General features: G+C 45.8%; 1 protein-coding gene across 13 annotated transcripts in view; it reads right to left on the reverse strand.

The window, feature by feature from the left end:
- The window catches only part of NPHP4 (nephrocystin 4), a 142,539-nt gene that overhangs the window by 34,265 nt on the left and 84,410 nt on the right, over nucleotides 1-23,864 (reverse strand). For 12 of the 13 annotated variants that reach the window (XR_010321275.1, XR_010321274.1, XR_010321276.1 and 9 more), the window contains 5 exons: nucleotides 17,425-17,486; nucleotides 15,181-15,288; nucleotides 13,207-13,355; nucleotides 12,851-13,042; nucleotides 11,764-11,933 (listed from right to left, as the gene is read on the reverse strand). Coding sequence is in view for 8 of the 13 variants with exons in the window: in XM_064281146.1 (XP_064137216.1) it covers nucleotides 11,764-11,933; nucleotides 12,851-13,042; nucleotides 13,207-13,355; nucleotides 15,181-15,288; nucleotides 17,425-17,486 (681 nt within the window). In the remaining 5 variants the exon portion in view is untranslated. The remainder of the gene's footprint in view (nucleotides 1-11,763; nucleotides 11,934-12,850; nucleotides 13,043-13,206; nucleotides 13,356-15,180; nucleotides 15,289-17,424; nucleotides 17,487-23,864) is intronic. The other variant, XM_064281148.1, reaches the window with a different exon arrangement.

The raw sequence follows: 23,864 nt of genomic DNA on the forward strand, positions 1-23,864 counted from the left end.
AAGCGATGACTCTCCTTCCCCCCTCCCTCCCACTCCTGGTAACCACTAATAAACTCTGGTCTCTAGACATTTGCCTATTTCTTGTAAGTAGGATCATACAATATTCGTCCTTTTGTGACTGACTTACTTGACCCAGCATAATGTTTTCAAGATGCAGAATGTCTTTAGTTTTAAAGACACACATTGATGTATTTAGAGATAATATATCATCAGGTCTACAACTTATAAATGATTCTGGGGGGGAGGGGGGGAGATGAAGCAAGTACTCCATAATGCACCTACACAATTTTTGTAGGTAGAGACACATGGAATTAGGATTCACAGGGAATATATGCTCTAGTAAAGGAAGACAGGCAAGGCAATGACAGAGGGGTCCAGACTGGAATTGGCTGTTGGTATGATGTCAGAATGCCTCTTGGATGGAATAAGCCTGGGAGACAAAAGTAGACATTTGTTTAGAATAAAGGATGGATTTGCAGACCCAAAATTCAATGACTTCATCTCTTGCACTAAGGAAGAGCCCACAAGACAAAACCATCAAGAGGAACATGTTAGGAAAACAAAAGTCCAGGCCAGAAAGCAGAGGAAGCACAAAGGAAAGAAGGCGCTGCACAGAGGTAGGGAGGGACAGGGTCAATGCAAGCAGATTAAACTGTCACAAACTCAGATGAACCTTCCAGGAGGGAGTAGAGGACACTGTTGTTGTTGGGTGCTGTTGAGTCGATTCCGACTCGTAACAGAATGAAACACTGCCTGGTCCTGCACCATCCTTATAATCTTTGTTAGGCTTGAGCTCATTGTTGCAGCCACCTTGTCAATCCACCTCATTGAAGGTCTTCTCTTTTCAGCTGACCCTGGACTCTGCCAAGCATGATGTCCTCCTCCAGGGACTGATCCCTCTTGACAACATGTCCAAAGTATGTCCTTGCCTCTAAGGAGCATTCGGGCTGCACTTCTTCCAAGACAGATTTGTTCATTCTTTTGACAGTCCATGGTATATTCAATATTCTTCGCCAACACCACAATTCAAAGGCATCAACTCTTTTTCGGTCTTCCTTATTCATTGTCCAGCTTTCACATGCATATGATGTGATTGAAAATACCATGGCTTGGGTCAGGCACATCTTAGTCTTCGGGGTGAGATCTTTGCTCTTCAACACTTCGAAGAGGTCCTTCGCAGCAGATTTGCCCAATGCAATGCGTCTTTTGATTTCTTGACTGCTGCTTCCATTGCTGTTGATTGTGGATCCAAGTAAAATGAAATCCTTGACAACTTCAGTCTTTTCTCTGTTTATCATGATGTTGCTCATTGGTCCAGTTGTGAGGACTTTTGTTTTCTTTATGTTGAGGTGCAATCCATACTGAAGGCTGTGGTCTTTGATCTTCATTAGTAAGTGCTTCAAGTCCTCTTCACTTTCAGCAAGCAAGGTTGTGTCATCTGCATAACGCAGGTTGTTAATGAGTCTTCCTCCAATCCTGATCCCCATTCTTCTTCATATAGTCCAGCTTCTCATACTATTTGTTCAGCATACAGATTAAATAGGTATGGTGAAAGAATACAACCCTGACGCATACCTTTCCTGACTTTAAACCAATCAGTATCCCCTTGTTCTGTCTGAACAACTGCCTCTTGATCTATGTACAGGTTCCTCACGAGCACAATTAAGTGTTCTGGAATTTCCATTCTTCGCAGTGTTATCCATAGTTTGTTATGATCCACACAGTCGAATGCCTTTGCACAGTCAATAAAACACAGTAAACATCCTTCTGGTATTCTCTGCTTTCAGCCAGGATCCATCTGACATCAGCAATGATATCCCCGGTTCCACGTCCTCTTCTGAAACCGGCCTGAATTTCTGGCAGTTCCCTGCCGATATACTGCTGGAGCTGTTTTTGAATGATCTTCAGCAAAATTTTGCTTGCGTGTGATATTAATGATATTGTTCTATAATTTCCACATTCGGTTGGATCACCTTTCTTGGGAATAGGCATAAATATGGATCTCTTCCAATCAGTTGGCCAGGAAGTTGTCTTCCATATTTCTTGGCATAGACGAGTGAGCACCTCCAGCGCTGCATCTGTTTGTTGAAACATCTCAATGGATATTCCATCAATTTCTGGAGCCTTGTTTTTCACCAATGCCTTCAGAGCAGCTTGGACTTCTTCCTTCAGTACCACTGGTTCCTGATTATATGCCACCTCTTGAAATGGTTGAACACTGACTAATTCTTTTTGGTATAATGACTCTGTGTGTTCCTTCCATCTTCTTTTGATGCTTCCTGTGTCATTTAATATTTTCCCCATGGAATCTTTCACTATTGCAACTCGAGGCTTGAATTTTTTCTTCAGTCCTTTCAGCTTGAGAGAGGCCAAGCGTGTTCTTCCCTTTTGGTTTTCCATCTCCAGCTCCTTGCACATGTCATTATAATACTTTGTCTTCTCGAGAGGCCCTTTGAAATCTTCTGTTCAGTTCTTTTACCTCATCAATTCTTCCTTTTGCTTTAGCTGCTCGACGCTCAAGAGCAAGTTTCAGAGTCCCCTCTGACATCCCTCTTGGTCTTTTCTTTCTTTCCTGTCTTTTCAGTGACCTCTTGCTTTCTTCATGGATGATGTCCTTGATGTCATTCCACAACTCGTCTGGTCTTCGGTCACTAGTGTTCAATGCATCAAATCTATTCTTGAGATGGTCCCTAAATTCTTGAGTGGGATATACTCAAGGCCAGGGGCCAACTGTGGAACAGACCATCAATTGCTCATATGCAAGTTCTAGCTGAAACTGAAGAAAATCAGAGCAAGTCCACGAGAGGACAGTAGTAAGCAAGAAAACACTAAAGGTATATCCTACTTCTGAAGAAAAATAGATGACAAAAAGAAATGCTACTCATAACTTGAGACACTGGATAATGGAGAAAAATGCCTATCATCAGGAGCCCAGGGCAGAGGCAGCCATCAGGCCCAAAAGATCATGGGTTGCAGAAACATTCATGGCAGCTTCAGTACAGGGGTCTGCAGTTTCTCCCACTGGACCAAGTATGGTGGCATCTTGGCATGAGTCTGCTAAGGCTGCTCACAAGAGGGTATGGAGGCCATGTCATGAGGCAGACCCTTCAATCCGTGCACCCTTAGTGCTGGAACACAGACCTCAAAGGGAAGGTGGAAACCAATGGGCTCTGCTTGTGCTAGATGGGGAAGAAATGCATCGCAATGAGAACTGAGATTAGAGCTACCAACACTATAAATGTCCAGACTCTATCAGAAGACAAAAATGTTTCAAATGCCACTTTCTAAGAGTGGATCCCCACCACCAAGATATGGTAATTGCATGGTAAAGCTAAAATCTTCATTAGCTCAGGCACCCCTGAGTCTCTGCTTTAGTCTCTGGCAACATCAAATTTTAGATTGTAGAAACGTAATTTTTCTTTCGATAACTATTTGAAGGCCGGGAATTAGGCTGTCTTCTAAATTTGCTGGGTATGGGGCCGGTGCTTTGAAAATCTTGTACGTCCTAATAACTGTTTGGACTCCTTAAATGAAGATCATGAACCTTGATCCCTACCTCATGCCATACCTAAAAAATCAATTCCGGATGGATTATAGATATGACTATATAAAAAAAATTTTTTTTTATATAAAAGCAAAAAAAGAAAGAAAAACTTCCAGAAGATAAAATAGGAAAATATCTTCAAGACTTTGTGAAGACAAACTACTTTTTGTGTCCAGCTTAGGAAATCTAACCATTAAGGAAAAGGCTCCTAAATTTTAATGGAAAATCACTGATAACCAAAAGATAACATTAACAGAGTCAAGAGGCAAGCCACAGAGTGGGAAAAGATATTTGTACTAGCTGAAAAAGGACCTGTGATCAGGGTATATAAAGAACACCTACAAAAAAAAGAAAAAGAAACACGATTTGAAAAATGAGCAAGAGACTTGAAGCACTCCATAAAAGAGGATGTCTCCCAGGCCCATAAGCATGTGAACAGGTGCTTAGCATTATTAGTCAGAGAAACTCAAATCACAATAATACACCTCCATATATTTATCATAATGGTCAAAAAAACCCAGCAGTTCAAACATGCAATCTACTGCTGGTAGATATGCAAACTGGTACGAGCACTGTGGAAAACTGCTGGGCAAATCTACTAAGTTAAATGTGTACTACCCTATGACCCAGCAATTTCACCTCTAGACACACACCCAACAGCAAGGCAAGTACCTGCCACCAAAAGAACGCCCACAGCAGCAGCATTCAAAAGAGCCAAACACTGGAAACAATTCAAATGTCTATGAACAGTAGAATGGATAAATATTGTGGAATATTCAGATAATGGATTTCTATACAGCCAAGAAAAAGGACAAACTGCTGCTATATACGACAACATGAATGAATGAATGTCAGAGGTATAATACTTACCAAAAAGAAGCTGGATTCAAAAAAGCAGATAAATTCAAAAAAATAGGCAAACTGATATACGGTAATAGAAGTTAGAAGAATGGTTATCCTTGAGGGAGGACGGTGATTGGGGGGGACATGAGGAAGGTCTCTGTGTAATGTTCTACGCCCCGATCTCAGTTGAGTGGTAACTACATAGATGTGCTCACTTTGTAAAAATCACATCTTTTACAAAAATTAACTTAAAACGGATCACAGACCTAAATGTAAAATGCAAAACTATAAAACTTCTAGAAGCTAACATAGGAGAAAACTTAAGTGGCCTCAGGTTTGGCGATGAGTTTTTAGATACACCACCAAAAGCACGATCCATGAAATCAAAAATTGATAAGCTGGGCTTCATTAAAATTAAAAACTTCTGCTCTGCAAAAGACACTATTAAGAGAATGAAAACACAAGCCACAGGTTGGGAGAAAATATTTGCAAAACAAATACACAAAACTCTTAAAACTCGACAATAAAACAAAAAATGGGCTAAAGATCTGAAAAGAAACTCACCGAAGGAGATATACAGATAACAAAGATGCATAAGAAAAGATGCTCAACATCAGATGTCACTACAGAAATGCAAATTAAAACAACACTACACACCTATCAGAATTGCTAAAACCCAAAACACTGACAACATCAAATGCTGTCAAGAATGTGGAGCAACAGGAACTCTCATTCATTGCTGGTGGGAAGGCAGAGTAACACAGGATGGTACATTTTAGAAGACAGTCTGGCAGTTTGTTACAAAGTTAAAATATAGGCTTACCATATGATCTAGCAATGGTGCTCCTAAGTATTTACCCAAAAACCTGCACACAAATGTTTATAGCAGCTTTATTCATAATTGCCAAAAACTGCAAGCAACCAAAATGTCCTTCAGCGAGTGACTGGATAAACTGTGGTCAATCCATACAATGCAGTACTATCCAGCGATAAAAAGAAATGAGCCATCAAGCTACGAAAAAACATGGAGGAGCCTTAAATGCATGTTGCTAAGTGAAAGCAGTCAGTCTGGAAAGTCTGCATATTGTATGACTCCAACTATATGACATTCTGGAAAAGGCATAACTATAGGAACAGAAAACACATCACTGGTTGTGAGGAGTTTGTGGGGAATTTTTAGGGTGGTAAAACTATTCTACATGACATTATGGATTTGTCAAAACCCACAGGACTGCTCAACACAAAGAGTGAACCCTGATGTAAACTATAATAGACTTCAGTTAATCATATTGTTGGTTGTGGTGGTTGCCACTGCGTCAATTCTGAATCATGGTGACCCCGTGTGTGCAGAGTAGATTGCTCCACAGGATTTTTAAGGCTGTGACCTTCTAGAAGCATATATCCAGGTCTGTCTTCCAAGGCACCTCTGGGTAGGTTTCCAACCACCAACTTTTTGGCTAGAAGTCAAGCGCTTAACTGTTTGTGCCACCCAGGGACTCCTTAGTTAATTATAATGTATCAATACTGGTCACTGGTGGAAAAACACGTACCACACAAATTCAAGATGTTAATAACAGGAGAAACTCTCTGTACTATCTGCTCAATTTTTCTGTAAACCCGAAACTGCTCTAAAAAATGTTATGTTCTTGTTAGGTGCCATCAAGTCGCTTCAGACTCATAGCAACCCCATATGATAGAGGAGAAGTGCCCCATAGGGTTTTCTAGGCTGTCATCTTTACCAGAGCAGATTGCCACATTACCAATGTTCTGGTTAGAAGCTGAGTGCTCAACCATTATGCCACCACAGTTTCTTCTCTAAAAAATAAAGTTTATTAATTAAAAAAAAAAAATTCAAGGAGCTGTTCACCTGACGTGTGGACTTTACTGTATACAAATTTTGCGTCAACAACAAAAGGTATCTATTTTTTAAGTGCAGCTCATGAGAGACTCAGTGCTGAACCAAAGCAACTTGTGAGGTTCTAAGGAACCACACCTGTCCAGAGAGAGCGCCCCCGAGCTTTAGCCACTGAAGGATGCTGGCATCTGCCCAGGCAGAGGGCACCACTGCCTGAGACTCAACTGTATAAGAAATCAAAAAGAACTTATTTTTTTGGACTTTAACTTGAGAATTTTGGACTTTGAATTTTAACTCATAATGATAAGAATTTTTGGTTCTGGAATTTAATGTCTTTGGACTTCAACTTGCAAGGAAGTTAATATTGGGACTTTAATTTCTCTCTGGGAAATTCATACTGGAAACAGGTTTCTATTCAAATCAAGAGCACCTTTAAGTGGTTGGTCTTTTTTACTGAATTACCTTGACACTATTCTTTAACCTTACGGCAGAACCTCTGATGAGCTACACTGGATAACAAGGCTGGACAGAATTTGGAACAGGAGATAGAATAAAACCAGCTGCTGTCGAGCTGACTCCAACTCATGGTGACCCCATGTTTGTCAGAGTAGAACTGTGCTCCATAAGGTTTTCAGTGGCTGGTTTTTCAGAAGCAGATCACCAGGCCTTTCTTCTGAGGCACCCTCTGGGTGGGTTCAAACTGCCAACCTTTCGGTTAGTAGCTGAGTGCTTCCACCCATGGGTTTCCAGCAGTGGGTACACAGGAGCCTTGCAATCGATATAATTAATGCATTATTCTTAACCCTTTTAGTGCCTTTTGAGGCATAAGCTAAACTGTCCACTCCCATGAGCATTAATAAAGAAAGGTGGCTTGTTTGGGAGATGCAGTCTCAGAAGGTTGAGCAACTGTCCTAATGGTGACTTAATGGTTAAGCCCCAGGAGTCAAGGGAACAAAACCCAGGACATATTGCAAGAGAACATCCTTTCGCCTGGCTTCATGCCTCCAAGTGCAGGGACCTCCAGTGCCCTCCTCCCCAGGGCAAGGGCAGCTTATCTGACCGGTGAGTTTCAGAGAAGGAACAGGGCATGAGCTGCTCACCCCTCCTCCTCTCTCTTCTTTTCAGATTTTCCAGCAAGAGGAAAGTATTCCACAGTCTAAGATGGTTGACACTGCAGCCGAACAATGGACTCAAACATAGCAACGATCGTGAAGATGGTGCAGGATCAGGAAACGTTTCGTTCTGTTGTACATTAGGCCACCAGGAGTCAGAGCAGACTCAGGAGCAACAACAACCACAACAAGCTGTGCTTCCAGGCATGCAGAGGCAATAGGCTGCTGCAGGGAACGAGGCCTGCCACTGTCCAGCCCTACCTCTGCCTGCCTCGAAGTCCTGCAGTTCAGAGATGGCTCTTGCACTAACCATGTTCCCACAGCAGCTTTATCATAAATAAAAATGGCATTTGATCTCCACTATGTCTGACCTGAGGAGTCCTGGCAGCGCAGTGATTAAGCCCTTGCCTGTTAACCAAAAGGTCAGTGGTTCAAATCCGCCAGTCACTCTGAGAGAGAAAGATGTGGCAGTCTGCATCTGTAAGGATTTACAGACTTAGAAACCCTACTCTGTCCTATAGGGTTGCTATGACTCAGAATTGACTTTGGTTTGGTTTGGGATCTCTGATCTTGACACAGAAAAAGGACATTACCAGCTGACCCTTCAGACCCAACAGTTTGGTCGATCCCTTCTATTGCTTTTTTCTCTATAAGTTTATGCTTGTTTTTTTTTTTTTTCCCCCTTCTATTTTTATCAGTTTAGTTCTGGATTTTCTTCCCCTAACTACTTGAGTCCACCACGTGTCTGTCAGTTGTACTATGATGGCTTGCGTGTTGCTGTAAAACTGAAAGTTTTGCCACTGGCATTTCTAATACTAGCAGGGTCTCCCTTGGTGGACAGGTTTCAGCAGAGCTTCTAGACTAAGACAGACCAAGAGAAGGACCTGGCAGCCTACTTCTGAAAAAATTGGCTATTGGAAACCTTATGAATAGCAGCGGAACACTGTCTGATATAGTGCCGAAAGATGAGACCCTCAGGTTGGAAGGCACTCAAAATATGACTAGGGAAGAGCTGCCTCCTCAAAGGAGAGCCAACCTTAATGTCATGGAGGGAGTCAAGTTTTTGAGACATTCATTTGCTGATGTGGCATGACTCAAAATGAGAACAGCTGCAAACATCCATTAATGATCAGAACATGGAATGTACGAAGTATGAATCTAGGAATATTGCAAGTTGTCAAAAATTAAATGGAACACATAAACATCGATATCCTAGACGTTAGTGAGCTGAAACAGACTGGTGCTGGCCATTTTGAATCAGACAATTATATGGTCTACTATGCCAGGAACGACAAATTGAAGATGAATGGCATCATGTTCATCATCAAAAAGAACATTTCGAGATCTGTCCTGAAGTACAATGCTGTCAGTTATTGGATAATATCCATATGCCTATAAGGAAGATCAGTTAATACAACTATTATTCAAATTTATGCACCAACTACTAAGGCCAAAGATGAAGAAATCGAAGCTTTTTACCAAATTCTGCAGTCTGTAATTGATCAGTCAATCAAGATGCACTGATAATTAATGGCAATTGTAATGCAAAAGCTGGAAACAAAGAAAAAGGATTGGTAGTTGGAATATGGCCTTAGTGATGGAAATGATACCTAGATGGCATGACAGAATTTTCCAAGACCAATGACTTCTTCATTGCAAATAAGTTTTTTCATCAACACAAACGGCGACTATACACGTGGACCTCACCAAATGGAATACATGGAAAACAAATTGACTACATCTGTGGACAGAGACAATGGAAAGGCTCAATATCATCAGTCTGAACAAGGCCAGGGGCCAACTGTGGAACAAACCATCAAGTGCTCATATGCAAGTTCAAGTTGAAGTTGAAGAAAATTAGAACAAGTCCATGAGAGCCAAAGTATGACCCTGAGTATATTTCACCTGAATTTAGAGACCATCTCAAGAATCAATTTGACATGTTGAACACTAATGACTGAAGATCAGACAAGTTGTAGCAATGACATTAAGGACATCGTACATGAAGAAAGCAAGACATCATTAAAGAAAGAAAAGACCAAAACGGATGTCAGAAGAGACTCTGAAAGTTGCTCTTGAACAGTCACCATGTGAGGAATGTCTACGAGCCAGGAAACCAAAAAGCACCCAGGGCTACTGACAAGGAAGGAATCCACAGGGCTACGACTCTGATTTGGACTTTTAGCCTCCTGAACTGTGAGAAAACTTCTATTCTTTAAAGCCACCCACTGTTATAGCAGCACTAGGAGACTAAGACAGAGGTGACGGCCAATTTCTGATCTTGTGGCATTATGGTCAGAGAATGTGATAAAATTAGATTTCATATGGATTCTCTAGGTAAATGGTAATACTTGTTGCCTAATATATGATCCATTTTTGTAAGTTTCAAGGCGTGCTTGAAAATAGCGCATATTCTCTAGATTGGGGATACAGGTTTTATAAGATCAATATCCTCATTAATTTTTCTCTGCTGGAATTATCAATTTGCTGAGAGAGGTGTGTTAAAATCTCCTATGAATGTGGTTTTGTCAGTTTCTCCTTCTAAGTCTGTCAATTTTTCCTTTATATTTTGAGGGTACATCATTAGAGGTTCACAGGTTCAGAACTGTTCATTTTCCTGGCTAATTATCACCTTCTTTAACCCTAGAAATATATTTGCCTTAAAATCTCTTTTGTCTGATGTCAATATTGTTAAACTACTTTCTTTTGGTCAGTATTTCCTTAGCATACATATTTTTTTCACCTCTTACCTTCTATCTCAAGAGGCACCAGTGGTTCCAATTCAGCTCTGCCCCTTGTGCCTGGACAAAGGTGGGACAATCGATAATCAATAAAAGTAAAAACATCACTTCGTGTGTTTCTGGGCATCATAGTTTAAATCCATTAGTTTATAATGGAAGAAATAAGTCATTGGTCCCACCTTTGGAGGCTGCTAGGGTCACTATGAGTTGGAATCAACTTGATGGCAATGGGTTTGGTTTTTGGTTTAGGGAAACACCTCATCATTTTAGAAACTGGTAAATAAAGGGAAAAAATCAAGCCCTATCCTGCCTTTGATACACGAACTGCACTTCCAGATACCCAGATAGTTGAAGAGGGGAAGTTTCTCTTCAGGGAATCATTGCAGCTCACAGAGGAAGAAGGCACAATGGGAGAAGAATGTGACACTGCAACCTCGAATGAAATAATCCATCTGTTGGTAGGGGTCATGGTGGCTGCTGACCTGGCAAAGGAAGAAGCATCCAGACCTGGTGGGGCTATACCACCAGCCCCAGCTGTGACCAATGCATGCCAAAAAAAAAAAAACTAAAAATCAAACATATATCTGATCAAGCATTGGATTTAACTCCCAACTTACAGGAAAAACTGGGGCAAAAGGAACGCTTAAACGTCACCACCAGACACAAAAGCAAAGTCCAGACTGTGGGAACTCTACAGGACAAATGACAAGGCATCTTCAATAAACAAACTTAGAGGAAAACACAGAGGCGGGGGGGCAACTACAGCTTTAAAGACACAGATTCTAAGCCAGACACAAAAGGACACAAAGCCTATAGTCCCATTTACATGAAATATCTAGCACAGACAAATTTGTGGAGACAGAAGGTAGATTAGAGGTTACCAGGGGCTGGGGGGTGGGTGGAGGAGGGGGAGTTATTGCTTAATGGCTACAGAGTTTCTCTTTGGGGTGATGAAAATGTTTTGGAAATAATGGTCCTGATGGTTGCAAAATAATGTTGTTGTTGTGTGCTGCTGAGTCAATTCCGACTCACAGAGACCCTATATGACAGAGCAGAACTGCTGTTATCTTTACGGGGGCACATCGTCAGGTCTTTTCTCCAGAGGACCTGCTGGTGGGTTCAAACCGCCGAGCTCTTGGTTAGCAGCTGAGCACTGAACCATTACGCCATCAAGGCTCCTCAATAATAACAGTAAATAAAATAAAATAAAGAGACTTAAGATTCATACCATCCCATTACAACATATGGACCTTATTGAGATCCAGATTTGAACAAACTATAGAAAAAAATTTATGAAGTTTACTGGGGAAATTTTAACATTCACTAGATATTTGATGATATCGAGAAATTATTAAGTTTTAGATGAGATGATATTATCGAGTCTTTTTTTAAAAAAGACTCCTTAGTGTTTTTTAGCTACACATACAGCTACATTTATAGATAAAAGATATCATGTCTGGGATTTGCTTCAAAATAATCCTGGTTCGAGGAGGAAACTGGGTCAGGATAGAGTTGATGGCTGAGCAGTTGGTACACTGATTCATCATAGTGTTCTCTCAAATTCTGTATACGTTTGAAATTTTTCATAGTAAATTAAAAAAAAATAACTCATCTTAAAAATACTATAGCGCCAGGATAGCTCACATTCGCCCTATGCACAATACATACCAGCATCAAAGGCGCCATCTTTGTTAATTGGAACGAGGATGTGGGTCTTCCCAGCCTGGTCCAGCTTGACCAGCTGCAGCCGGGGTGTGGTGGCAGGTGGGAAGCGGTAGAGCTGGAAGGTGAAGTACACAGTCTTTGGCCACGCCGTTCCCCTGTGGTCCTGAGATACTCTGGGTCCAACAACAGCTCTGAATTAATCAATTATCCATCGCAGGGAACCAGGGCTGCCGTCACACACTGGCATGGTGACCCAGCCTGGGCCCTGCAGGTAGCAGGCGACAGTAAGTAGGATGACTCCTCAGCCACCAACGTGAACAGTTTTGCTGGGCTCTTAGTGAGCAGCCAGACTCACACGCACTTCAGGCACGACGCCTCTCCTGGCTGGACAGCGCTGCTCCTGGAGCTACCCTAATGCCTGGGACTGGTCAGCATACTGGCCACATTCTAACTAAGGGCCACAGAAAGTTGAGCAAAACATGCTCTTACGGATTGAGTTGTGTCCCCCCAAAATAAGTGCTGGAATACTCATCCCTATGCCTGTGGACAGAATCCCATTTGAGAATAGAGTTTTGTTATGTTAATGAGGCCGTATCAGTGTGGAGGTGTGTCTTAAACCTAATCAATCACTTTTGAGATATAAAGAGCAGCATAGACGGAGACACGCAAGCACGAATGGGGTAAAGACAGATGTCACACCACATGAAGATCCCAAGAAACAGAGGAACAGAAGTTGAAAAGAGACAAGGACCTTCCCCCACAGCCAAAAGACAGAAAGCCTTCCTCTAGAGCTGGTGCACTGAATTCAGACTTCTAGCCTCCGAAACTGTGAACAAATAAACGTCTATTCATTAATGCCACCCACGTATGGTATTTCAGTCATAGCAGCCCTAGCAGGCTAAGACACACAGCTTGGGAGGTGGGGGTCCTAGCTAAAATAAAACACAGACAGATGGCAATCCTTAATCTAATAAGACCCACACACAGAGAGCTCCAACAGGTCAGAGCCACATAAAAGTTTCTGTTCAACACACCAAGAAATGTGCGAGCCAGACAGAGAGGGGCACAGAAGGAATACTCAAGAATTTACCTGCTGAAGGCAAGAAACTGTAGCACTATTTCATTGCTTTGCAGACAGTCTGCTTCTTCCTTCTGAGGGCTGAACTTCACAGGATCTGTGGGATTCACGGCCTCAGCTGGTTGCTTATTGGCATCCAGAATCTCTGGAAAGCCAGAGGACTGCAGGAGCACCATCGAGGCCCGGGAGAGCGCGCTTCCGGAGCTGGAACAGAAAGCAGTCCTCAGCCAGCCACTCAGAGAAGGGCCGGCAAATATGGCAGGTCCTGGAACAGACCTCTTTTTGGAAAGCCTGTTGCTCAGAGCATAAGTCAGGGCTGACACATAAGCACTTGCCTGGTCCAAACCATATCAAAGCCAAAGCCTCACCTCCTGGCCTGGGCCCCAGCGATGATCGGGGCATGCAAGGGCATGAAAGGCAGCTCCTGCAACTGCTCAGCAACGCACGTGTCCAGGACCACAGATGCCTGGCTCAGGTCAGCCTCCAGGTGAGAGATCCTGCCCTCATAGGGGAGCTCCTGCCAAACAAAATGAGGGCCCCCAGGTGAGGCCAACGAGGATCCCAACCTGTAACAACAGTGTTCCGATTTAAAGAGACTTGTCGGGCTGCCAGAGTTTGCAAATAAAAATATAAGAGGCCCAGTTAAATTTCAATTTCAGGTAAACAATGAATAATATAAGTATATCCCATGCAGTATCTGTTGTTGTTGTTAGGTACCATCAAGTCAATTCCAACTCACAGCAACCCTGTAGGACAGGGCAGGACTTCCCCATAGGATTTCCGAGGCTGTATTCTTCATAGGAGCGGACTGCCACATCTTCCTCCCTCAGAGCAGGTGGTGAGTTCCAACCACCGACGCTTTGGTTAGGGGCCAAGCGCTTTAACCACTGCATCACCAGGGCTCCTTAACTGGGATACACATATACTAAAATACTATTTGTTGTTCATCAAATTCGAGTTTAACTGGGCATCATCCTGTACTTCATCTGGCCAGCCTATCTGTGAATCTAAACACAATGAGGACGGACTCACTGATTTTATGAACAGGTCAGTTCCATGGCAGATATCTGATACCCAAGATGGTCAAGAAACACAGAACAGAAAGATGACATCTTCTTTAATACTCAGAGGTGAGCGGTGGTGCCAAGCCCCTGCTGGTATGCAAAGCAGGTTCTCTTGTCCCCGCATCACCTGAGTATTCTAGTCACTCACTTGTGTTCCACTGTCCACACCCCTCCAAAGCAGAAGAATTATGTCTTGATGAAGAGCTTGTTTGGGAGCCAGGTGTCTTGAGTTTTCTCTTTTAAGCTTGAGTCCCAAGCTTTCTGTTGTAATTCAAAAGTTAACACCACATGGCCAGAGGGGCCCCCAACACAGGTCTCAGGTGCCAATAACAGAAAGATATGCAAGCTCTTCATAAATACATGAGCCCTAGAATGTTCTAGAATAAGGCATGTCATAACATTATCAGGGTTTCCAAATGAGTGGCTAAATGGAGCTATTTTTCAACATGCCTCCAATGAAAGACTGCAGTTTGCAGGTTTTTGAGACAAAACTCCATGTGAATCCCCAAGGTCAGTGGAAGCACAGGCCTGTTGTAGCCGTTCAGTCCATCTGAACCCAGGAGGGTGGGTTTCACTAACTCTCCTTGTGCTGCTGTGCCAGCAAGGACAGCGTGCCTGTGTCCGTCTATTTATATCTCCAGCACACTCTTCTTTTCCTTTCGTGCACGGCGATTCTAAGGGCAGTTTAACTTTGTCTTATCAAGGAGAGCAAAGACCCAAATCAAGCCCATAGCAGGAACAGCTTCGAGGGCCAAATTCCCCTTTGGTCTCCCGCCTTAAAGCCACCACAGTGATTAAGCATGGTCTGAAGCTGACAGCTCAGCATCCACCCATCAAGTCCCCGTAACCCATGTCACGGAGAGCCCAGTGACACCCTTCACCACAGCAAGTCCAGTGATGCCCCCACCACAGTGACCCTGGTGATGTCCTCACCACAGCCAGCCCAGTGACACCCCCACCACAGCAAGGCCAGTGACAGCCTCACCACAGCAACCCCAGTGACACCCCACCACAGTGACCCCAGTGACATCCTCACCACAGTAAGCCCTGTGATGCCCCCACCGCAGCGAACCCAGTGACACCCCCACCACAGTGGGCACTGTGATGCCCCCATCACAGTGACCCCAGTGATGCCCCCACCACAGCAAGCCCGGTGACATCTCTATCACCTAACTGAGGACAAGCAGAGCTCACAAAACAAAAGATTCAGCACAAGTTAGGGGCATGGAGCCATTCTCCTAATGGAAGTCAGAGGTGGGAGGCATAGGTAACACCTACCGACTGGGCTGGGATGGGCGGTGAGCCATCGGACTGCAGTGGAGAGGGCCTGGGTGACCGGTGCTGGGCCGGGGACTGTGGGGACGCTGCCAGCTGGGAAATGGACAACTGGAATGGGAGAGAGCTCGGGTGAGAAGCTGGATGCCTTCCTGTCCCTTCACAGAACCCCTCCCACACACGGGGACCCTTGGAACAGAGGACTCCGAAAGCAGACACTGAGAGAGGGGGACTCCCACCAAGTCTCCTGACCGGTGACTGCTCTGGAACTTAGAAATGGTTTTAAATTTCTTCATTTTAATTACAGGAAGTCAAGATTCTGTAATTTTTCCCAAATTGTAATATTCGAATAAAAATATGATTAACAAGGAAAAGGTAGTAGAAAAAGAGAAAGGGTCAGAAAACCCAGGTTCCCTCCACTCGAGGGCTGCAGGTGTGGGCTGTCTTTGAACCTCTCTGGGACTGGAATACCTCCACAACCCCTTCCAACTCCAACACCCATGTTCCTGTGCACAGAGCCTCGGCGATAAGGCAACAATGAGCACAGTGGCAGCTGACACAGGCTCTGGTCACACACAGCTAGAGATGGAATTTCCTCTCTGCCACTTAAATATTGTGTGACCTTGAGCAAATCACCTAAGCATTTTCAGCCTCAGTCTTGGGGCCCTGGTGGCACAGTGGTGAAGAGTTCTGTGCTAACCAAAAGGTCAGCAGTTCGAATCCACCAGCCACTCCTTGGGAACCCTATGGGGCAGTTCTACTCTGTCCTATAGGGTCGATATGAGTCAGAATTGACTCGATGGCAACGGTTTGGTTTGCTTTCGTTACCTGTAAAATGGGGATAATATGAGTATCTAAATCACAGGATTACTGGGTGAATTAAGTGAGCTAATTCCTGGGAAGGGCTGGCACATACCGAGCGCATGGTAAGCCTCCCACAGATGCTGTGAGTATTCAGGAAGTGAACGCTGCTATAAAAGGCTGACGTGGAGGCAGGGGGACCCACACTCCACTGAAGGCAAGTGTCACTAAACTTGGACTCTGTCTCCAATGTACACAGCCACTCTGGATGCTCACTGTCAACAGTGACAGCTGGCCCAAGGAGGGGTGGGCGTGAGGAAGGACAATGAGCAGAGTAGGAGGCCATGGGGGCCCTGCTGGCCACCCTGTGGGGACACAGATCTTTTCCTGTTATGCTCTCCTCAGGCTCCCTGAGGTGGCAGGAGCCTGCCCTGCCTTTGGAAGTGGACAGTGCCACACTGTGGTCCCTGAACACTTTGGGAAAACGTGGAAACCACTACAGAAGAATACTGGACAGGCCAGCAGGAGCGCCTGGAGGCAGGCACAATCCTCATTTCTGATCCCACAATCAAGCTGCATGGTACACATTAAAGCCGCTTCCTGGGGACGGCATTTGATACAGGGTTATTCAACTTTCCCAGAAAGTAGCCTCTGAGCGTGTTCAACCACATGGTAGAGGCCAGCCTGCGATCACCATCGAGCACTACAGGTGGCTCGAGGACCTAGAGGGCGGCCAAGCGGGGACTCACCCCTGCTGCACCGGCCAACAGGCAAGCAAGAAGGAGCCCATGTTCCCCACAGAAGATTCTAGCACCCAGAACATGTGCTGTCTGATACACAGTCAACAGCATTCACATCTCGTTTAGCTGCAGACCATCCCCACTAGGACCCACTGCTCGGCCTGTGGGGCCCAACTGGTGCCCCAAGAAGGCCAGTGGCTCCCAGGCTGCTCTGGGCCCTGGTCCTTGAGTGTCCCCCACCCCCGGCAGTGACTGGGAAAGGAGAGGGTCAACGCCACATCTCAGCATCTCTTAAAAAGGAAAAAAAAACAGGCCGTTCAGTCCTAACTGAGTCCCAGCCACAGGACATAAGAGCCAGGGAGAACACATCATTTTTTAAAGTACGGAAACATCCTCAGATGGGAAGTGGGGGGTCATTAGCAGTCAGTGGGGAGACCCTCCTCCGACAGCCTGGCACTACAGTCGGCACATTGGGAGACACTGGGGAGATGCCAGGGCAGGTAAGGACCGGAGACGCCCCCCACGATGGCCCCCTCTGCCTGGGCAGGAGCCCACTACAGCCCCATAAAAGCCCACAGGAGATAGCTGTTTTTAAAGATTGAAAACGATTTTTCTCACACTCAGAACTTTTAAATCATTGTTTCTGGATTCTGAAATGAGCTTCTTCTCTTTATGCATGTGACACAGCCTGGTGGCCCGGACTTACCCCTGGTCCCACGGGTGAATCCTGGGTGGCAGCAAGTCTCAAGGGTGGTGGCACTGATGGGCCTGTGGGGAAGCACAGGGATGGGGGGGTCAGGGGTCCGGCCAGGCCCAGCCCCTACCCAGCCGAGTCTTTGTCAGCTTCTCCACGTCATCTGTAACTGACACTCAGAGCAAAACACCCGCGCATTCACAGGCTGAGCAGTGGCTATAGGACCCTTGGTTGGGTGGTAGCTGCCATCAAGCTGGCTCCTGACTCATGGTGGCCCCATGCACAATGGGATTGAATTGCTGTGATTCATAAGGCTTTCACTAGCTGATTTTTGGAAGTAGATCACCAGGCCTTTCTTCCTTGTCCATCTTAGCCTGGACGCTCCGCTGAATCCTGTCCAGCATTACAGCAAACTCAAGCCTCCACTGGCAGACGGGTGATGGCTGTGCATGAGGTGCACTGGCTGGGAAGAGAACCTGGGTCTCTCGCATGAAGGTGAGAATTCTACCACTGAACCACCACCAGCATAAATTCAGATAAACAGCAGCTTTTCTAGGCCTCTGCATTTGATGAACAGGACTTGCGCTACATCTGAGACCAAGGATGTCTGCACTGTGAGGCACACGTCCTTCTCCATGGCATCACTTCATCATCCCCGTGAGCACAGGTTGCTGTAAGTATGGGTTTAATGAGAATGAGATTCATAGGACACTGGAGGTTCTCTAACACGCTCACCCATGGCTTTCCCACCTTCTTATCATCTCCACATTCCCTGCCTGACAGAGCTGCTCCAAGTTGGTGGATCCAGGCCTCTGTGCCTCGGGCCAATGCCACTGTGCAAAGTGAGAAACTTACAGCTGGTGCCCCAGCCAGGCTCACCCCAGGCCTGGACTCTTCTGTCACCCACAGCCCCACGCCTGCCCACGAAGCACAGCCTTTCCCTCTAAGGCCTGTCTGTTGGTGGCACAGTGGTTAAGCACTCAGCTGCTAACCAAAAGGCCAGCAGTTCGAACCCACTAGCTGCTCTGTGGGAGAAAGATGTGGTAGTCTGCTTCCATAAAGATTCACAGCCTACTCTGTCCTATAGGGTCGCTATGAACCGGAATTGACTCAACGGCAATGAGTATGGAATAATAAGGCCACTATAACTTCGCCTTTTATACTGTTAGCAAGTATGCAATCTCATGTTACTTACAGAATTAAAAATAATTTTTTTTTAATTTAATGATCATATTACGGCATGCCTTCATGTCACTGCCAGAGTCTGATAGCACTCTGGGCTGCACTCATGACCCCAGTCAGCACAGTGCTGAGAAAGAAGCTGCAAGCAGCTGGTCACTCCAGGTGCTTCTCCCAAATGGTGCACTCCTCTGCTAAGAGCCCACCTGGCCAAAGGCTGAGCATCCTCCCCAGGGAGCCACCACAGCTGTCAGAGACAACTGCTCTGCCAGGGCAGTTCTGGGCAGGTGTGGGGCCGTAGACAACTCTGGGGATCGGGTTCTGAGGAGACGAGTTGCCAGCACAACCTCAAGTGCACAGAGCTGCACAGGGAGGGACCAAAGCAGTGTTTCCGCCGACACCAAAGCTAACGGGGATCCAGAAAGGGTCCGTGCTGATTGTTGGAGACAAAGAAAAACTAAGATCCCCAGCTGCAGCAGCCTTCTCCACTTGTCCAGAGATGAATTTTCCCTGACACTCTATTACTCCCCAAGCAATCTCCACTCACTGGAACAGCTGCCAACAAAACCTCAACTGTCCTCTCCACTTCGCTGTCAGTTTAGCTTGTGTGCTAGGCTACAACGCAGGCCTCAGAGAGCAGCCGGGGCTCCCCGCTCTGCCCTAAAGCCAGCCATCCACAGCCATCCTCCTCGGTACATTCTGCTCGGAGGGAAGAGGCCTCTGCACAACCGTGCAAATATGAAGCGTGTTCCCAACTCCAGGGAAGAGGGAATCCTTCTCAAATCAGTGTTTGTGCAGACAGCACTTTTGGTGAGTAAATGGCAAAAACTACACTGTGGACAAAACACCGCTCGAGCATGGTCTGAGTGGGTGCGAGAGCCTGGGACACACACGAAGCTCCTCCTCCACCCCAGGGAGGCCCATCAACCTAAGTGGCCTACAACTGCGTATGTCAGGGAGAGAAGGGAAAAGAGGGAAATAGTTCATTAGAAGGTTGACAATGCCAAAACCACAGCTACAAGCAGAGCGGGCGACTGGCAGCCAGCCCAGGTCCCTCAAACCCTCGGGCACTTGGTACTCCCAAAGGAGGGGGCTCCAAGCATTGCTTCTCCATCAGCCACCCACAGAGGCCACCCACAGGAATCAGAGCCTGGGCGCACGAAGCTGTCCCCCACCACTCACACCACAAGGAGCCCAGCATCATCCCCGGGTACCATACCAGCTGTTAGTCTCATGGGCCTGGTGGCACCTGCCAGCCAAGTTCAAAAGTACAGAGGCGCGAGGGGCTCAGGCTGCTGATATTGAGTGTAGACCTCCTGACCTGGGGTCCCATAGAGCAGCCACTCGTCACTTCAAGTTGTGTACTTTCTGTGTGCACACTATCCCTGACAAACAAGTGGAAATGCAAAACAAGGAGAACAGAAGAACAGTATCGTTACCACCTTTACTTTCCTCTGTTTATTAACCAGCTTATCCAACAAATATTTTCTTACCATATGCTTGCACTGCACTTGGGCCAAAGACAGAAAAATTTAAAACATAAATAAAAGACTGGGCAGAGAGGCCACATGCCTGGCGACACATCAGGGAACATGGGAGGGGGCCCCCCAGCACAGCCACCTTCCTGGGCAGGAGTGGGCTTGTGTAGGAGGCAGCGCTGTAGCCCCGGATCACAAAACACACAGTTCCCTGAGAATGCTTTTGCTCAAACACCTGCAACTGAACATCACTGTGTGTTTCGGTGGTTGACTGAGGAGAGGATAACCGGCAAGCGGGAACATGACGAGGGTTATTAACAGAGGAGAAAGCTCAGTCTGCTGCACTGACTGCAAAGAGGAACAAAACCGCCTGTGTTTAACCAAAGGGTCAGCTCTTCGATGGGAGAGGAAAAGTCCTGAAGGAGAAGTGATACAGGGCTGCCCAGGAGGCAGTTGCTTAGCAACTCGCTGCAGCTGAGGCTGAAGGCAGGGGGATGCCCAAGCCTGGACCAGAGCAAAGGCGGAGTCTGTAGACGTTAGAGAAGTAAACAGCTGGTTCTGCAAGGAAGGGGAAAGGAAGGGGCCCTGGTTGTAAAAGACCCCAACATTGCGATCTAAAGGAAGATTGTAAAACACAGCTTCCCATCCTCAGACCTTGGAAATAATGGATGAATCCGTTCTGAGTGATAATCCAGACACTAGGAAGCCACAAGGCAACCCTGATGGCAAGGCTGTATTCCTAATTATTTGGGGGTAAAATGGTTTGGTAAAAGGTCATTCTCCCCAGGACTTTGATCACAGGAATGGGGTAAATGAGAGAATCTAAGAGATCAAAGTAGAACTCAATGACAGATGGGGGCTGGGGGCCCAACCTGGGGTGACCAGGACCACAAAGAGTAGGCAGTCCAGGGATGTACCCAGGGTCAGTATCAGAAGTATGATCTCCTTCGCAGAGGCCTTTGCTCTGAACCACTTGCTCACGAACGTTCTCCAGCAAGACGCACCTTAAACTGCTCTACAATCTGCATACCAGCTTCCACAAAGGCTGACCAAAAAGCTGCTTGATAGCTTTAAGCTTTTCCCTGTTGTTATTGTTAGTTCGTTAACATCCAGTCGACTGTGACTCAGGGCAACCCCATGTGTTACAGAGTAGAACTGCTGTATGGAGTTTTCTTGGCTGTAAAATGTACAGAAGCAGATCACCAGGACTGTCTTCCTCAGCACTGCTGGGTGGGTTCAAACCACCAACCTTTAGGTTAGTAGTGAGGTACAAACCACTTGTGCCACCCAGGCTCTCTTAAAACCCTGCCCTGCTGCCACACAATTTACTGAGTTACACCAACTCACAGAAAGGGAGCTGCCTGTCAGACAGGATGCTACAGATGACGACAGCACAGCAGGTCACAACAATGTCAAGAACAGAACTCAATATATTCTGGGAAACACCGTGGTGGCATATTTTCAATGACCCCTGCTACACGGCTGTTTTTAAATGTATTAAGCAAACAAACCAAAACACACCAGAGCATTCAAAAGCGAAATATGGGTCTGGGAAATTCCAAGTCACAAAGAGTGAAGACTGAGTGCCCTCTAGCGGACCCATGTGCACTTGCTCATGGCGGGTGATGAATGGGCCTTGGGTGCCTTGTAATTTTATAGAAAAAATAAAAAGGATTATTCATAACTGAAAACCAAAAGACCTCACTTAAAGTGACAGCCGCATATCATTAAGATTTCCAGAGGACCCATATAAGTTGGTAAAATAGTGAAGCACGAGAAGTTTCCATCATAAGTTAAACACCAGTGGATAGTTTAGTCTCTCATGTTGGGTCTTGGGAGGCAATGTCTTCAAGCGCTTGGAACCTGGGCTGACAGCGATTATACTAATGTGACGTGAGTGCAGCGATAAATCCGAATTAAATACACCAAATGAAATCAGGCTCCATCCACACAGGTCTGCTGGTCCCCGGATAGGAATTGAGAAATACATTACGCTGCTAGAGCACATTTGCACAATAGCTCAATTCCTGACCCTCCAGTCACCAAAGTGTACACTCCTCTCTGGCAGGGATGAAACGATAAATCTCTTGGTAAAGAACTAAAAGTGTGTGTACCCAACAGCTCTAAGTCTTATGCAGTCAAACTGCTCTCAGTGTATATAAGAAGCTAATGGGATGTCGGCCGTCATCCCAAAAGATGTTTCTCTCAGTGGGCGACTGGGTCAGTCTTAGAACCCCAAAGTGAGCCACCTCCCTGGGAGAGTCCCCTCCACTTCGAACCTCAACGGCACTCGCTGCCCACAGGGCTCCTAGGACCCCAAGTGTGTCTGGCCTCACACTGTTGAGTCTTCTCTGTGCCCAGCCCCATCTAGATGGTGGGCTTCCTGACAACAGGCCCATTTCTCACTTGCCTTTGTATTCCTCCTACGTGGCAGGAGCTCCTACTATCATCTATCATCTACTGCTCAAAATGCAAGAAACGCTGGTCAGAGCTGGAATGCAACCATGAAGCAGAAGTAGCAGAGTGTCAGGGAAGAACAGGGACTTGGAATCAGAAGATCAGGCCCCTCGATCCCTGGGGTGACCAACACCTGCTGGTTTTGTTAACTCTGAACATATACTCTCTTATGAGAGCAGGATCAAGGGTTTTTCTTTGGGGAATCACCCTCCCAACCCTTAACCATATGGTCTGGGTGGGATCAGCCCAACCCCCACTCCAAGGCTGGCTGTGTGGCCCAGGACTGACTGCCCTGCCCCCTAAGCCCCTCAGAGTTGGGGTAAGGGCAGATCGTTGGGACTCCGTCTCAGGAATTTTATTGTTAACAACTGGGTAAAAGAAATTCATTCTATTGGGATTCCTAAGCCCAAGGGTAACCCTGGAGCTCCTGGAGTCAACACGCAGAAAAACCCCACCCAGAAGGTAAGCCAACACTGAAGAAACTAGAGCTGAAAGGTAAGGAGATGGGGGTGCTGGAGAGAGACAGACAGACACAACAAGTCTTAATGACATCATTCACCTGCTAGGACCCAGCCAGGCCTAACATCAGCTCTACCTCTGGCCTTTCTGTCACATGAGCCAATGCATTTCCTTTTTAGTTCTAGCTATTTTGAGTTGGGGTTCTACTCCTTGTATATCAGCATCCTGATTAATTCATTACTCTACAAACATGTACAAAATGCTTTGTCATGAGCCAGGACATCACCCAGCAATGTAAAGATAAAAAACAGTCCCTGCTTGTGAGATGGTCCTACAATAGTCTTTAATGTTGAACAAATCAAGTATCTGTACCAAATATTTGCATCTCTTCACCTGCCAAGCCAAAATTAGGACAACATTCTCAGTCCCCTATGATGGGGTGAGGCCACGTGGCTAGTTCTAGTCTATGAACTGGGAGAAGTGATGTGTGTCAATTCCAAGCCACTGCATTTACAACTGGTGGTACAAGATCCTCTAGGGGCCTCCCTTTCTTTCTGGAGCAGTGGCCAGCAACATTCAAGATGGTGGCTGCTCCATTAGCTGAGGTCCCTGAATGAAGACGATGAGCAGAGCCTCCATCAACCCACAATGGTCACAAAGCAAGAGTGAGAGATAAACCTTCTTGTTTAAAGCCACTGAGATCTGGGAATAATTTGTTACCACGGCAAACCTGACTGATACATTCCAAGAGTAGTGGGAAGAAACACAGACAACAAATACTAAAATAAACAACAGCATCTAAATGGCTGTAAGGATGCTGAAGAGAAAGCTCTGCTGGCGACATGTCATCTGAGTTGGGTTTTAAAAGATGAGTAGAAT

Source organism: Loxodonta africana, chromosome 3 (assembly GCF_030014295.1).
Source record: "Loxodonta africana isolate mLoxAfr1 chromosome 3, mLoxAfr1.hap2, whole genome shotgun sequence".
NCBI lineage: Eukaryota > Metazoa > Chordata > Mammalia > Proboscidea > Elephantidae > Loxodonta > Loxodonta africana.